Raw genomic sequence first — 13051 nt, forward strand, 5'->3', positions numbered from 1 at the left:
CTTGGCACCAGTAGTCAGGAAATAAAAGATGAATTGCATTGGGAAAGTCTGTTGTCAAGGTTCTCTCCAGAGTGGACAAAGAGCAACAATGTCAGTCTAGAGACTAAGGTGAGCCTGATATACATTGTGATATTCACAATTACTTGATACACATTAGGGAGCTTGACAATGACTAAAAATGACAGAGGAAGAATCAATACCCTTGAGTTTAGGGGCTGGAGGAGATATTGAACCATAGACTGCCAAGAGAAGAAACAGATCTGTCCTGGAGAGAGTAAAACGAAGTTGTTCCTTGGAGGCAAGATTCTGAAGCTCTGTATGACATACTTTGGACATGTTGCCAGGAGGGGTGAATCCTTGGAAAAGGACATTATGCTTGGAAGGGCAGACAGTGTAGGAGAGGAAAACCTCAGATGAGATGGATTGAAACAGTTACTGTGATTATAAGGGTAGGTGTATTGGAGACTTTGGGACTGGTTCAGGATAGGTCAGGGTTCAGAGCTATTGTGCATAGGGTTCCTATGAGTTTAGTCAACTTGAAAGCACCTAACATCAGAAACAACAATGATATACAATTTGGGAATATTTGGAGACCCTTTCCTGCACGCGGTATCAGGGTATCCAGGGATATCTACAAAGACCCTTGCCATTGTATCTCTGCCTCAGCAGAATGAACAAAAATGCAACTACTGCTCCCTTTCCAGGTGGCAGGGGGTTGTTAAGGGAGTGGGCAGGGGCATCTTGGTGGGCTGACTCCATGCTGTGTTGCCTCTCGAGGAGCCCACTCAGCAGCTGCTTGCCATCCTCTTGCTCTGTCAGGAGGGACTGATGACATAAGTCTATTATTACAAAAAAAGAATTCTGGCTCAAGTTTTTGGCTTAAACACACTTCTCATTTGACATTTCTTTAAGATACACAAATGATGGGTAAAAAATTAACTATATGAAGACACATACCTTTTTTCTGTGATTTAAAAATCCAATTACATAATTTTACAATCCGGAATGAAATGTAATCGGCTGCACATTTCCTGGGAAGGGTTTACTATCTGACAATAATCAACTAACTAATGTTTAAACCAACTGACTTCCAGTCGAGCCAGACTGATCTTGGCAACCTCTTGTTCCAGAGAACTTCTCCCTTAAAGCTTCTCTGGCAGCCTGGTGGTAAAGAGTTGCACTGTCAACACAAAAACATGTGGTTCAAATCCATCAGTTTTTCCACAGGAGAATGATGGGTAATCTACTCTGGTGTGATTTAAGGCCTCTGAAAATCCATCAGAGGGTCAGCTATGAGTTGTTTCCAATTCAACAACATATAACAAGAAAAAGTTGTCAGTTCTCTCTTTTGAAAACAAATTTCTGATTGGTTTCAAGCTTTCAAACTGTGTTTGCAGCAAGTTCATGAATGATTAACAACACTCAAAGATTCAAAAAAGCAGGCTTAAAGTCTACTTACCTCTTTCATTACTGTAGTGCTTTATTTAGTATTGTGTACTCTCAACTGGAATAAGCTTTAGACACCATTTAATATCATCAAGTTGAAAATGAATGTACTGTGATCCAGATTGCAAGTAAAATTATGAAAATATAATTCAATCATTTAAAAAACATGTTGGTGAACTATAAATAAATCTAAAAAAATTTGCCTCTTTACTATAGAAATAGATTTAGTTTCATTGAGAATCATTGCAATGAATGTATATACTTTAAAAAATCTATCCATGATCTTTGCATATCTTTTCTTCCTCCACGTCAATAACTTAATATTCCAAATCCTAAAAATTTATCTGACAAGGTTTAGATTAATGTAATTAAGTCCCACTATTGAAATTCTATTTAGGTATTAGATTCCTTTGTTTTTCTCTTTGTCACAAAGCATCGCTCCAAAGTAGAAATAAAAGAGTTTTGCAAAATTTATTTCAGAGACCAGTAAAATGCATACAACAGGAATATTATTTTATCTGATTATTATGACTACTAACATTGAGTATCATAATATAAATTTTAAAAAAGATGGTAAGTTTGCTAGTTAACATATTTTTAGTTATATCAATAAATAGTTTTCAAAGGATTTATTTCATATTTTATTAGATATAATGTACTTAATAATTATATGCCAGTTAAATACTTTTTCTTATTTTAACAGGATAAAAACATAAAAATATTATCAATTGAAGATGGAAAGCCCAACACTTCATTATAGAACGGTTATTCTACAGAAAATTTTCAATTAAATGCCTCTTAATTTTTACTACTCTGGTTCATATGTATGTATACATATATTGTCTACATTAGTTCTTGAGTATAATTATAAGTTTTTTTATTATTAAATAACCTATCAGTATAGATGTAAAATATCAATTAATATAACTCTTACGAAAATAAAACAAAAAAACTCATTGACATCTAGTCACAACTGACTCATAGTTGAACCTAAAGTAGGACTTCAGAGGATGTTGCACAAGAGGAGATTACCTTTCTCCAGTGGAGATGCTAGTAGATTTGCAAGAGAGATATCACAGTTGTATTAACAGCCCAATTCTCTATGGACTATGCCACTAGAAATCCCTTTATATAATTGCTATTTTATTTACTTTACTATATAATACAAAAACAAACATATATTTACACTGTGGAAGTGATTGGCACATGTATTGAGATAACTTGAAGATGAAATTTTATGTTATAGTAAATTCTTTAGAAGAACTTAATCATTAATAGAGCAGTAATTTTACTGCCAATAGAAACAAAACTAGCTATTTTGTACACTACCTGAGAATTTGACACTGAATTTGTATTACCAAGATTTAAGAGAACCATCACAAAGAGAACATCGCTATGTTTAACAAGCCCACATAAAAAATGGAATTATTAGGAGATGCATCCAAACAGATGTATGTTATTTAAAGAAACTGATATTGAACCCTGCTTTGGAACAGATGAGAGGAAGAACAATCCAAAAGGAGTAAATGATTAGGTATTATATGTATGACAAAATTCTAGAGCAAGAGATGCATTGCAAAATGGACTGGGAGAGAAGTGAGGAAGGGGGGATAGAAGAAAATGTGTTAACAATGAATGAATTAAAAACCCCCAATTTAATAAAAATAAAGACCAAAGTGGCAAGTAGAAAAAAATAAATACTGGAGCAATCACATACCCAGGCGCTCACACATCTTCCACAAGTGGTGATTTTGAAATCTCCATAGAGATCCTTGATGGCACCAGTTGTGAAGAAACCTTCTACCATGAGCAAAATGCCATACACAAAGAATGCAGCTGCAATGCCATAGATCACATACTTAAAGATGTCAATCCTAAGGGAGAAAAAAGAAAATGGTTTATTTCAATAAATATTTATTAGTCAGCAGAAATGGATTCTCAGATGGTCATTGTTCTTTTGATCTAAAAGATACAAAATATTAACATTGGGTATTTGATTTGAAACATTTTGCTTTATATGTTTGATATCTGTCTATCTATCTGCACACACATATACATATTTTGATCTCTCACTCAGAGGCTTATCTGTTGAAAACAGTACCTATAGACATCACTGAATTTGTGCCCTATTTGCAAAGCTGACTCCCATTTTGTAAAATAATTATCCCATAACTTTGTTAGATACTATCAAGTTAATGATGACTCTTTACAACCCTTTCAACAAGAGATATGAAACGTGTCCTGTCCCATGCTATCATCACAGTTTCCATCATGCTCAAGCTTGTTGTTGTTGTGACTATGTCACTCCATGATGTTAAGTATCTTTTTCTCTTTGGCTGAACCTTTCCCTTTCCCAACATAGTGTATTTCTCTAAGATATAGCCCTTCCTGACAACATACCTTAAGTATGTGAAACGTAGTTCCACCATCCTTGCCTCTATGGAGCACTCTGGTTGTCCTTCCTCCAAGACAGATTTGCTTGTTCTTTGGGCAGTCCATGGTATAATCAATACTTTTCATGAACACTATAATTCAAAGGAATTAATTCTTCCCCAATCTTCCTTATTTATTGTCCAACTTTTAGATGCATGGGAAACAACTGAAAACACCATGGCTTGCATCAAGCTTACCTTAGTCTTTGTACTGAAATCCTTGTTTTTATAACCTTAAAGAAGTCATTGAGAGCAGAGTCCCTCAGCACAACATGTTTTTTCGTTTCTTGACTTTTGGGACCCTGAGTGTGTAATGTGGATCCAAGTAAAATGAAACCTTGAAAATTTCAGGCTTTTCTCCATTTACCATGATGTTCCCTCTTGGTCCAGTGAGGAGGATTTCCTTTTTTTTAATGTTGATTTGTAATCCATATATATCAGCTTCAAAATACAAATAAAGCTTCTTAATCTTTTACTCAATACATTATGGATTTTCATAGCAATTACAATGGCACATTCCTTACTCTAATTCCATGCTTATAGTGGTGTGTTTTACATGCTATGCTGTCAGTGAGCAGTTTGAACCCACCAGTTACTCTGTAGGAGAAAGACAGATGTTCTCTTTCTGCAAAGATAGCCTTTAGGCTTAAGGGAATGTTGCTTAGAGGTGGAACCAATTTAACAGCAGTGTGTTTCTTTGCTTTTAGTGACGAAAATTAGTCTATAATATGCTTAGAGTGTTTTTTTTTTCTTTTTTCTTTTTTCTCTTTCTATACTCAATAAGGCAAGATTGCAGTCTGCTTTAATACATTAAAACAAACAAACAAAAAACTGACATTGAGTTACTACCGAATCATAGAGAGTGCATAAGGATGGGGTAATACCACCTCAGAGAGTTCCTACGTACATTAGAACTATGTACATAAGAACCGTACATTCTCATGCAATCACAGCTAGTCAATTTGTTGTAAACAGAGTCACTATCAATCAATACTGACTTGGCTTGATGGCACCTAATAATAGCAACAAAATCTTAACGGAAGTAGTTTGTCACTCTTCTGTTTAGAGTGGGCTTGAGTTGTCAAACTTTTGGTTAGCATGTGAGTGCTTTGGCTATTTTATGATCAAGCTCCTTCCTGAACCTCTCAGGGTCTCAAATATGAACGTAATGAGTTTTCATTTGCTGAATGATCTTAATAGAAACTGCTCAATGGTGTCTCTTTTGAAGTGGTGTCTAGAGCACTTGCTGTATGAAATTATCTGTACCTTAGATATTCATCTGCTGCCACTTACAATATCTGTTGAATAGAGATTTAGGCTTTTCATGTTTGTGAGTTACTTTCTGTTCTTTTCCAGCACACTACTTACCTGATTTATACTCACTTAGAGTTGAATAAGGAGTGAATTTTATACATTAATAGAGTTGATATAAAATAATTTGTTAAGTGGGATACATACTCGGGCCATAAGGCTGATGGTGTAACTTAAGTAAGACTATCTTGAATATAACAATGTGAGGAGCTCAATGCACAGTTCTAATTTGACAATAGGCATGTTAGAAAAATCAACTTCATAGGTTTTTTCATGCATTTCTTAGGCCAAAATTAGGTAAGTTGTTAAATTCTCTTAATGAGTTCTTCCCCCATTATTTCATTTACAAAAATTAGCAAGAAAACTGTACAAAGAAAAACTAGATACTCTTTATTGTAGAAGGTTACTTATTCTTGGTGAGTATAGTGTTAGTTTAAAAGCTGGGTTTTCTAGCCATTACGTTAGCCTCCTCTGATCTCTAGCTACCTTAACTGCTCATATGGTTCTGCAAATCATAAACAGATGTGGGATTAGGGTAGGAGAAAGAGAGTGCTTTCCAAAATGAGCAGGAAGACTTGAGAGACACTGGAATAAGACTCTAGTGAAAAGCAAGACTAGAGAGATATCCTAATGAGGGACCCAGTGACAATGGTGGTGGAGAGATTGTGTCATTGCTGTGGAGAAACTGTGGAAAGGTGTAACCAGCAGAGCACTGAGGTGAAGGCAACAGTTAAAGATTTTAATATTCTTTTTGGGAGATTAAAGGAGAAGCTGACTTATAATTGTTTTGAGGCAAACTTGGCTAGATTGTTTGGATTTGTTCTATTGAACTAAACCAGGATTTTAATAATTGAGTAAGTGAGTTTTAGGACTTCAAAGAAATGCTGCCCTGGATGTGCTCACCAGGTTGTGTCAAGAGATCTGGAGGATGACTACCTGGACAATTGTCTGGAAAAGATTCAATTTATTTCTGTCTCATAAAATGGTGATACAGCATGTGAAAATTATTCAATAATATCACACACTAGAAAAATCCTGCTGAAAATTATCCAAAACCAACTAGAACAGTTCATTAACAAAGAACTATCAAAAATGCAATCTGGATTTAGAAGAAGTTCTGTCACTAGAGACATTAGTGCCAATGTCAGATGGATCCTGGCAGAAAGCAAAGAGCAAAAGAAGAATGTGTATCTGTACTTTGTTGATTATTCAAAAGCAATTGACTGTGTAGATCACAACATATTGTGGCTAACCTTGAGGAGAATGGGAATCCTTGAACACTTTATTGTGCTCATTTGAAACCCATACTTGGACCAGGAGGCAGCTGTCAGAACAACGCAAGAAAACACTGCATGTTTCAAAATTAGGACATGAGTATCTCAGGAATGTGTCCTGTCTCCTTACCTTTTCAGTCTATATGAGGAACAGATCATTCAAGGGACTGGACTTTATGAGGAAGACTGTGGCATCAGATTTGGAGAAAGATTCATCAATAATCTATGTTATGCTGATGATACAAAAAACCTTGATTGTTGAAACTGAGGAGCATTTAGTGATTAGCCAAATTAGTTTATCTTCTTTTAACTATTGTGTTATTGTTGTTGACTCAATGGCACTTAACAACAACACAGCTTGTGACTATTATACACCTACTAATCTATACAATGTTGTTTTGTTTTTTTTTCCTACACCCCTGACTTTTAAAGACCACAAGAAGCAATTTGCCTTCAGCTAGCAAGATCAGCAACTTTGACTGTAGTATCTTATTTACTTCCAACACTGTGTCATAATTTAGTACACAGGGACTTTTATTTTCTTTATCTTCCACGTGAAATCACATTAGTCCGTTACTTCTAAAAGATAAATTGTTGAATCTAGCATTTCCAAAACCTAAAGAAAGCACCATGCTTAGCTGAATTCTTTGTAGTTGGGACGTAACATGTCTCTGATTTGAGTATGATACTCAAGTCCCTTTACCAAATGACTCAAAATAATTCCTAGTCATGGGGGATGCTCAGAAAAAGAAGATAGTTTGGCAACATTTTCAGGCTTTTATACAAGCTGTTCTGTCACTTGGCCTGTATGATCAGACTGATGAAATTGTGCCTGAGCCGGTAGTAGTAGAATTACTTCAAGTGTTTGGTTGGTAAGTTATGAATACTTTTCAGCAAAGACTATATGATTTTGGATAAATATTCTGCCATCCCATGAGGACAAGTACTCAACTTCAACTTTTAAAGATCACAAGGAGCTATGGTGGTGTAGTAAAAAGCAAGTTGCATTGCAATCAAAGATACGAAAAGTTTCCCTTGGTTCAAATACACCATGAGGGAAAGATGAGCTGTCTTCCATATTTTTACTTCAGCCTTGGAAACCTGATGGAAGGTTGTTAGGAGTTGTAATGACTTGACAGCAGTGAGGATGACAGGTTTTTGAGAAACAACTTTTTTGGTTTGTTACTGGGCATTAGAAGAGACTTATAATGAGCCACCAACTCACTATGTAGCCTGATATGACCATCATAACTGAGTGTTATCTGATCAACAGTGTCATAAAGCCAAATATGAACAATAGAACTTCAAGATTAAATAGAAATTGCATACAAGATGAGGCTTCAGTAGAGTCTTAAGGTCCAAATAAGTTACATGAGGAAATGATCCAAATGTTCATCATCTTCACTATTATCACATTACCTTGCCTCTTCTATTATGAATTTGCAATCTCACTTGAGAGTTACTTATTATCAGTAGAAAAGGAAAACAAAAAACAACACAAAAACTTCTACCTAATTTGTAAATGGTTCACATCAGCAGAAAACTGTCAGATGTGCAGGCTGGATTTTAGATGAGGCTGTGGCACTAGGAATATTATAGCTAATCTTAGATGGATCTTGGCTGAAAGCAGAGAGTATAACAGGAATGTCTCTCTGTGATTCATTGATTGTGCAAGTGCATTTCACTGTGTAGATAACAACAAATATGGCTAACTCTGAGAAGAATAGGAATCTCAGAACACTTGAGTATATTTATGTGAAAACTATACTGGAATCAGGAGACAGTCATCTGAACAAAGCAAGGAAACATTACATGTTTCAAAATTAGGAAATGTACTCACAAGGGATGCACCCTATCTCTATACCTTTTCAATCTGTATGAAAAACAGATCATTCAGGAGGCTAGGCTCTATGAGGAGGAATGTGGGAAGACTTATCAACAACTTGTGCTATGCAGATTACACAACTTTGCTTGCAAAAAATGAAGAAGACCTGAGGCATTTGCTGCAGAAGGTCAAGAACTACAGCCTTCAATATGGATTGAAGCTCAACATCAAGAAAACAAAGATTCTTTCCACTGAGCCAACTGGTAACATCATGATATGTGATGAAGAGACTGAGATTGTTAACAGCTTCAGTTTGCTTGGCTTCACAATCATCGCTCTTGGTACCAGCAGCCATGAAATCAAAAGATGAATCACACTGGGAATATTGGCTGTTAAGGGACTCTCCAGAGTACTGAAGAGCAATGGTGTCAGTTTGAAGACGAAGACATGCCTGGTCCAGGGCGTGGTCTTCACAATTACTTGTTATGCTCCAGATAGCTAGACAATGACTAAGAATGATACAAAGAGTATTGATGCCTTTGAGTTGTGGTGCTGGAAAACAGTGTTGAACATACTATGGACTGCTAGGAGAACAAACAAATTCATCTTAGAGAGGGTAAAACCAGGCTGCTCCTTGGAGGCAAGGATTCTGAAACTCTGACATACTTTGGGCATGTTGGAAGGAGGTACCAGTCCTTAGAGAGGACATCATTCTTGGAAGGCTGGATGGATAGCACAAGAGAGAAAGACCCTGGATGAGATTAATTGATTCAGCGACTGGGGTAAGAGGGCTATGTATGTATATCAGATACAATATGGTTGGCTCAAGATAGAGCAGGGTTTGGAGCTGTATGTATAGGGTCTCTATGAATCACAAGCAACTTGAAGGCATATAAAAACAAAGACAGCAAATATACCATTCAGAAGCACCAAGCAGACATTATGCATTTCCTTTTAGGAACCTCCATAGTAAATAGTGATAAAATAAACTCATCTCAATTGGAAAAATTTGAAGACGTTTACCTAATTGTTCACTTTGCTGGGAATCATGAAATAGTGATGAAGGAGGAAATTCAAACTTCTTTGTAGTAATTGGCAAAAAACAAAACCCCAGGAAATAAAGGAATGTCAATTGACATATTTTGGAAAACAGACTCAGCCCTGGACATGTTTACCAGGCTGTGCCAAGAAATATGGAGGACAATTATCTAGTCAATTGACTGGAAGAGAGTTCTATTTATTCCCATTTTTTTAAAAAAGTAATTCAACAGAGTGTGAAAATTTTTGAACAGTATCACTAATATCACACATACAAGCAAGATCTTACCGAAGATGATCCAAATATGACTGGCATAGTACATCAAGAGAGAACTGCCATATGTGCAAGCTGAGAGTGCAAGAGGCCATGGGACTAGGGGCATTATTGCCAATGTGGATGGATCTTAGATGAAAGTTCAGAGTACTAGAGGAATGTGTACCTTACCATGGAAAGGTATTTGATGTGTGGATCACATCAAACTGTGGCTAACCTTTAGATGAATGAGAATCCCAGAAAACTAAATGTGCCCATGTGAAACCTATACTTGGAACAGAAATCAGTCATCAGAGCAGAGTAAGGAAATGTTGCATGGTTCAAAAGAAGGGAAGGTATGTATCAGTGATGCATCCTATGTCCATATTTTTTAAACCTATACAAGGAATGTGTTTCAGAATGTTGGGGAGGAATGGAGGGCCTCTAGCCAGGACAGATCGCCTAAGCTCTGGATAAGTACAAGCCTCCCAACAGCCTTTAATACGGGGTACAGAAAGCTCCCCTGTGTTTGGCAATACTGGCTTGAGAAAGCTTGCCATCAGGGAATACAGCTGCCTCATCAATTGAGTTGGGAGTGGTCTGCACGAAGCTGAGGTTCTTCTAACCAATCTGCATGTCCCATGTCTGTAAGCTCACCGTATCCTGTCTTCCTGTTTATATAAGTGCAGTGCAGTCCCAATAAAATTGAGCTGGATTGACTATCTGATCCTCTCCCGGAGTGGTGTACCTCCGTCATGATTACCCCCATCAAGGTGTCACTGTTAAGTTGCCAGTGAAATGACAGCGACAGGAATAGATAATTCAGGAGGCTGGATTGTATGAGGAGGAACATGATGTCAGAATTGGAGGAAGACTCATCGACAACCTAAATAATACAGATGACACAATATTGCTTGCTGATACAGGGGAGGACCTAAGGTGTTTGCTGCAGAAGGTCAAGGACTGTAGTCTTCAATATGGATTGTATTTGTCATCCAGAAGACAAATATTCTTACCACGGGACAACTGGCAGCATTATGATAGATATAGACGAGATTGAGATTGTTAACTATTTCAATTTGCTTGAAACCACAGTCAGCATTCTTGGTACAATTAGACAGGTAATAAAAAGGCAAATTGCATGAAGTAATCCATGTTGTCAGGGATCTCTCCAAAGTTCTGAAAAGCCATAATGTCAATCTAGAGACTAAGGTGCACTTGATCCAAACCATGGTTTTACAATTACTTGTGTATTAAAAGGCTAGATAATGACTAAGTATGAGAGAAGAATTAATGTGTTTGAGTTGTGGTTGTGGTACAGGAGAAGTGTCCTAAATGTACGATGGACTGTAAAGAGAACTCTGCTCTGGAGAGGGTGAAACAAAGCTGCTCCTTGGAGAAAGACATCATGCTTGGAATAGTAAAGTGTTAGCACAAGAAAGGAAGACCCTAGATGAGATGGATTGGCACAGTAATTGGGATAATGCAGTAGGTATGTCAGAGACAGTGATACTGGCTCAGAACAGAGCAGAGTTCAGAGCTATTATACAAGAAGTCCTTATGATCACAAGCTACTTGAGGGTACACACAAATTAACGAGATAATAAATTATAGATTTTCAAATTACATATGTAAAATATGCATTTCATCTTAAAATCAAGAAGACAAAAATTCTTACTACTAGACTGGTAAGAAACACAATAGAAGATGGGAAAAATTATAAAAAGAACATTATGTGAAAAAAAAAAAAAGATGGGAAAAATTTTGAAATTATCAACAATTTAGTCTTATTTGTATCTATAATCAACATCCTCAGTATAAGCAGTGAGAAGAAGAGGAGATATATTATATTGTGCAAGTCTGATATTAAGGAAACCTCCCTGAGAAAAACCCTACCAGAGCTAAATACAAAGATCTACATCTTCAAATTACTGAGGAGCAATGACGACAGTTTGATGACTAAGGTACACCTTATTCAGGCCATGGTTTTTTTTCAATCACTTCCTATGCATCTGAGAGCTGGACAATTAACAAAGATGTTATTATGTGTCATCTAATCACCTGTGACTCAAAGTGGCCTATGTATACTAGCTCTGAAACCTGCCCTATCATGCGCCAGTCTGGTTGTCTTCAACAGACTTATCCACTCTCCCAAGTATGATGTCCCTTTCCAAGGATTAGTCCCTCCTGGCCATGCCCAAAGTGCATGAGGTGGAGTCTCAAAATCTTTGCCTGCAGGGATAATCCTGGTTTCACCCTCTCTAGGAAAGACCTGTTTGCTCTCTTGGAAGTCCACAGTATGTTCAACACTCCTCCAGCACCACAATTCAAAGGCATCAATCCTTCTTCTATCATCCTTGGTCATTGTCTCCAGCTCTCAAATTCATAGCAATTAATTGTGAAGACCATGTACTGGATCAGGTACACCTTAGTATCCAGACTAACATTGTTGTTCTTCAGTACTCTGAAGTACTCGATACTCTGAGAGGTCTCTGACAGCAGACTTTCCCATTGCAATTCATCTCTTAATTTCCTGACTGCTGGTGCCAAGAGTGTTGATTGTAGAACCAAGCAACCTGTAGTTGTTGTTGTTATGTGCTGTCAAGTCACCTGCGACTCATAGTGACTTTGTGTATAACAGCCCTAAACCTTGGTGTATCTTGTGCCAAACTTATCGCCTGTGATACACCCAGCCCATGCCCCAGTCACTGAATCTCACAGAGTGTCTTTCTCTTGTGCACTGTACCTTCACCCTTCCATGCATGATGTGCCTCTCCAAGAACTGGTGCCTCCTTGCAACATGTCCAAAGTATGTCAGATGAAGCTTCAGCAGCCTGGTTTCACCCTCTATAGGATGAACTTGTTTGTTCTCTTAGCAGTCCATGGCATATTTAATACTCTTCTCCAACACCACAGCTCAAAGGCATCAGTTTTCCTTCTATCATCCCTAGTCATTGTCCAGATCTTGCAAAGCCTATATCAGATGCCTGTATCAGATGCACCTTAGTCTCTAGACTGAAATTGTTGCAGTTCAGTTCTTTTGCAAGGTCTCTGATAGCAGACATTCCCAATAATATATATCTTTTGATTTCCTGGCTGCTGGTACCAAGAACGTTGATTGTGAAGCCAAGCAAACTAAAACTGTTTAAAATCGCAGTCTCCTCACCATCCATGACAATGCTGGCAATTGGCCTAGTGGTGAGAATTTTTATTTTCTTGATGTTGAGACTTAGTCCATATAAAAGGCTGTAGTCTGTGACCTTCTGCTGCAAGCACTTTGGTCCTCCCTCGTTTCAACAAGCAGAGTTGTTTCATCTACATACTGTAGATTGTTGATGAGTCTTCCTCCAATCCTGATGCCACATTTCTCCTCATAGAGCCCAGCCTCACCTATAATCTGTTCTGCATATAGATTGAAAACGTATTGAGATAGGACACATCCCTGGCATATACACTTCCCCATTCTGAATGG

At 37.3% G+C, this 13051-nt stretch overlaps 1 protein-coding gene across 1 annotated transcript in view; it reads right to left on the reverse strand.

The window, feature by feature from the left end:
* Positions 1 to 13051, reverse strand: part of GPM6A (glycoprotein M6A) — a 254674-nt gene that overhangs the window by 52986 nt on the left and 188637 nt on the right. The window contains exon 3 of the mRNA XM_006882219.1: positions 3164 to 3320. Coding sequence (XP_006882281.1) covers positions 3164 to 3320 — 157 coding nt within the window. The remainder of the gene's footprint in view (positions 1 to 3163; positions 3321 to 13051) is intronic.

The sequence above is a fragment of the Elephantulus edwardii genome, unplaced genomic scaffold, assembly GCF_000299155.1.
Source record: "Elephantulus edwardii isolate Elephantulus edwardi_28Jun2011 unplaced genomic scaffold, EleEdw1.0 scaffold00018, whole genome shotgun sequence".
Lineage (NCBI taxonomy): Eukaryota > Metazoa > Chordata > Mammalia > Macroscelidea > Macroscelididae > Elephantulus > Elephantulus edwardii.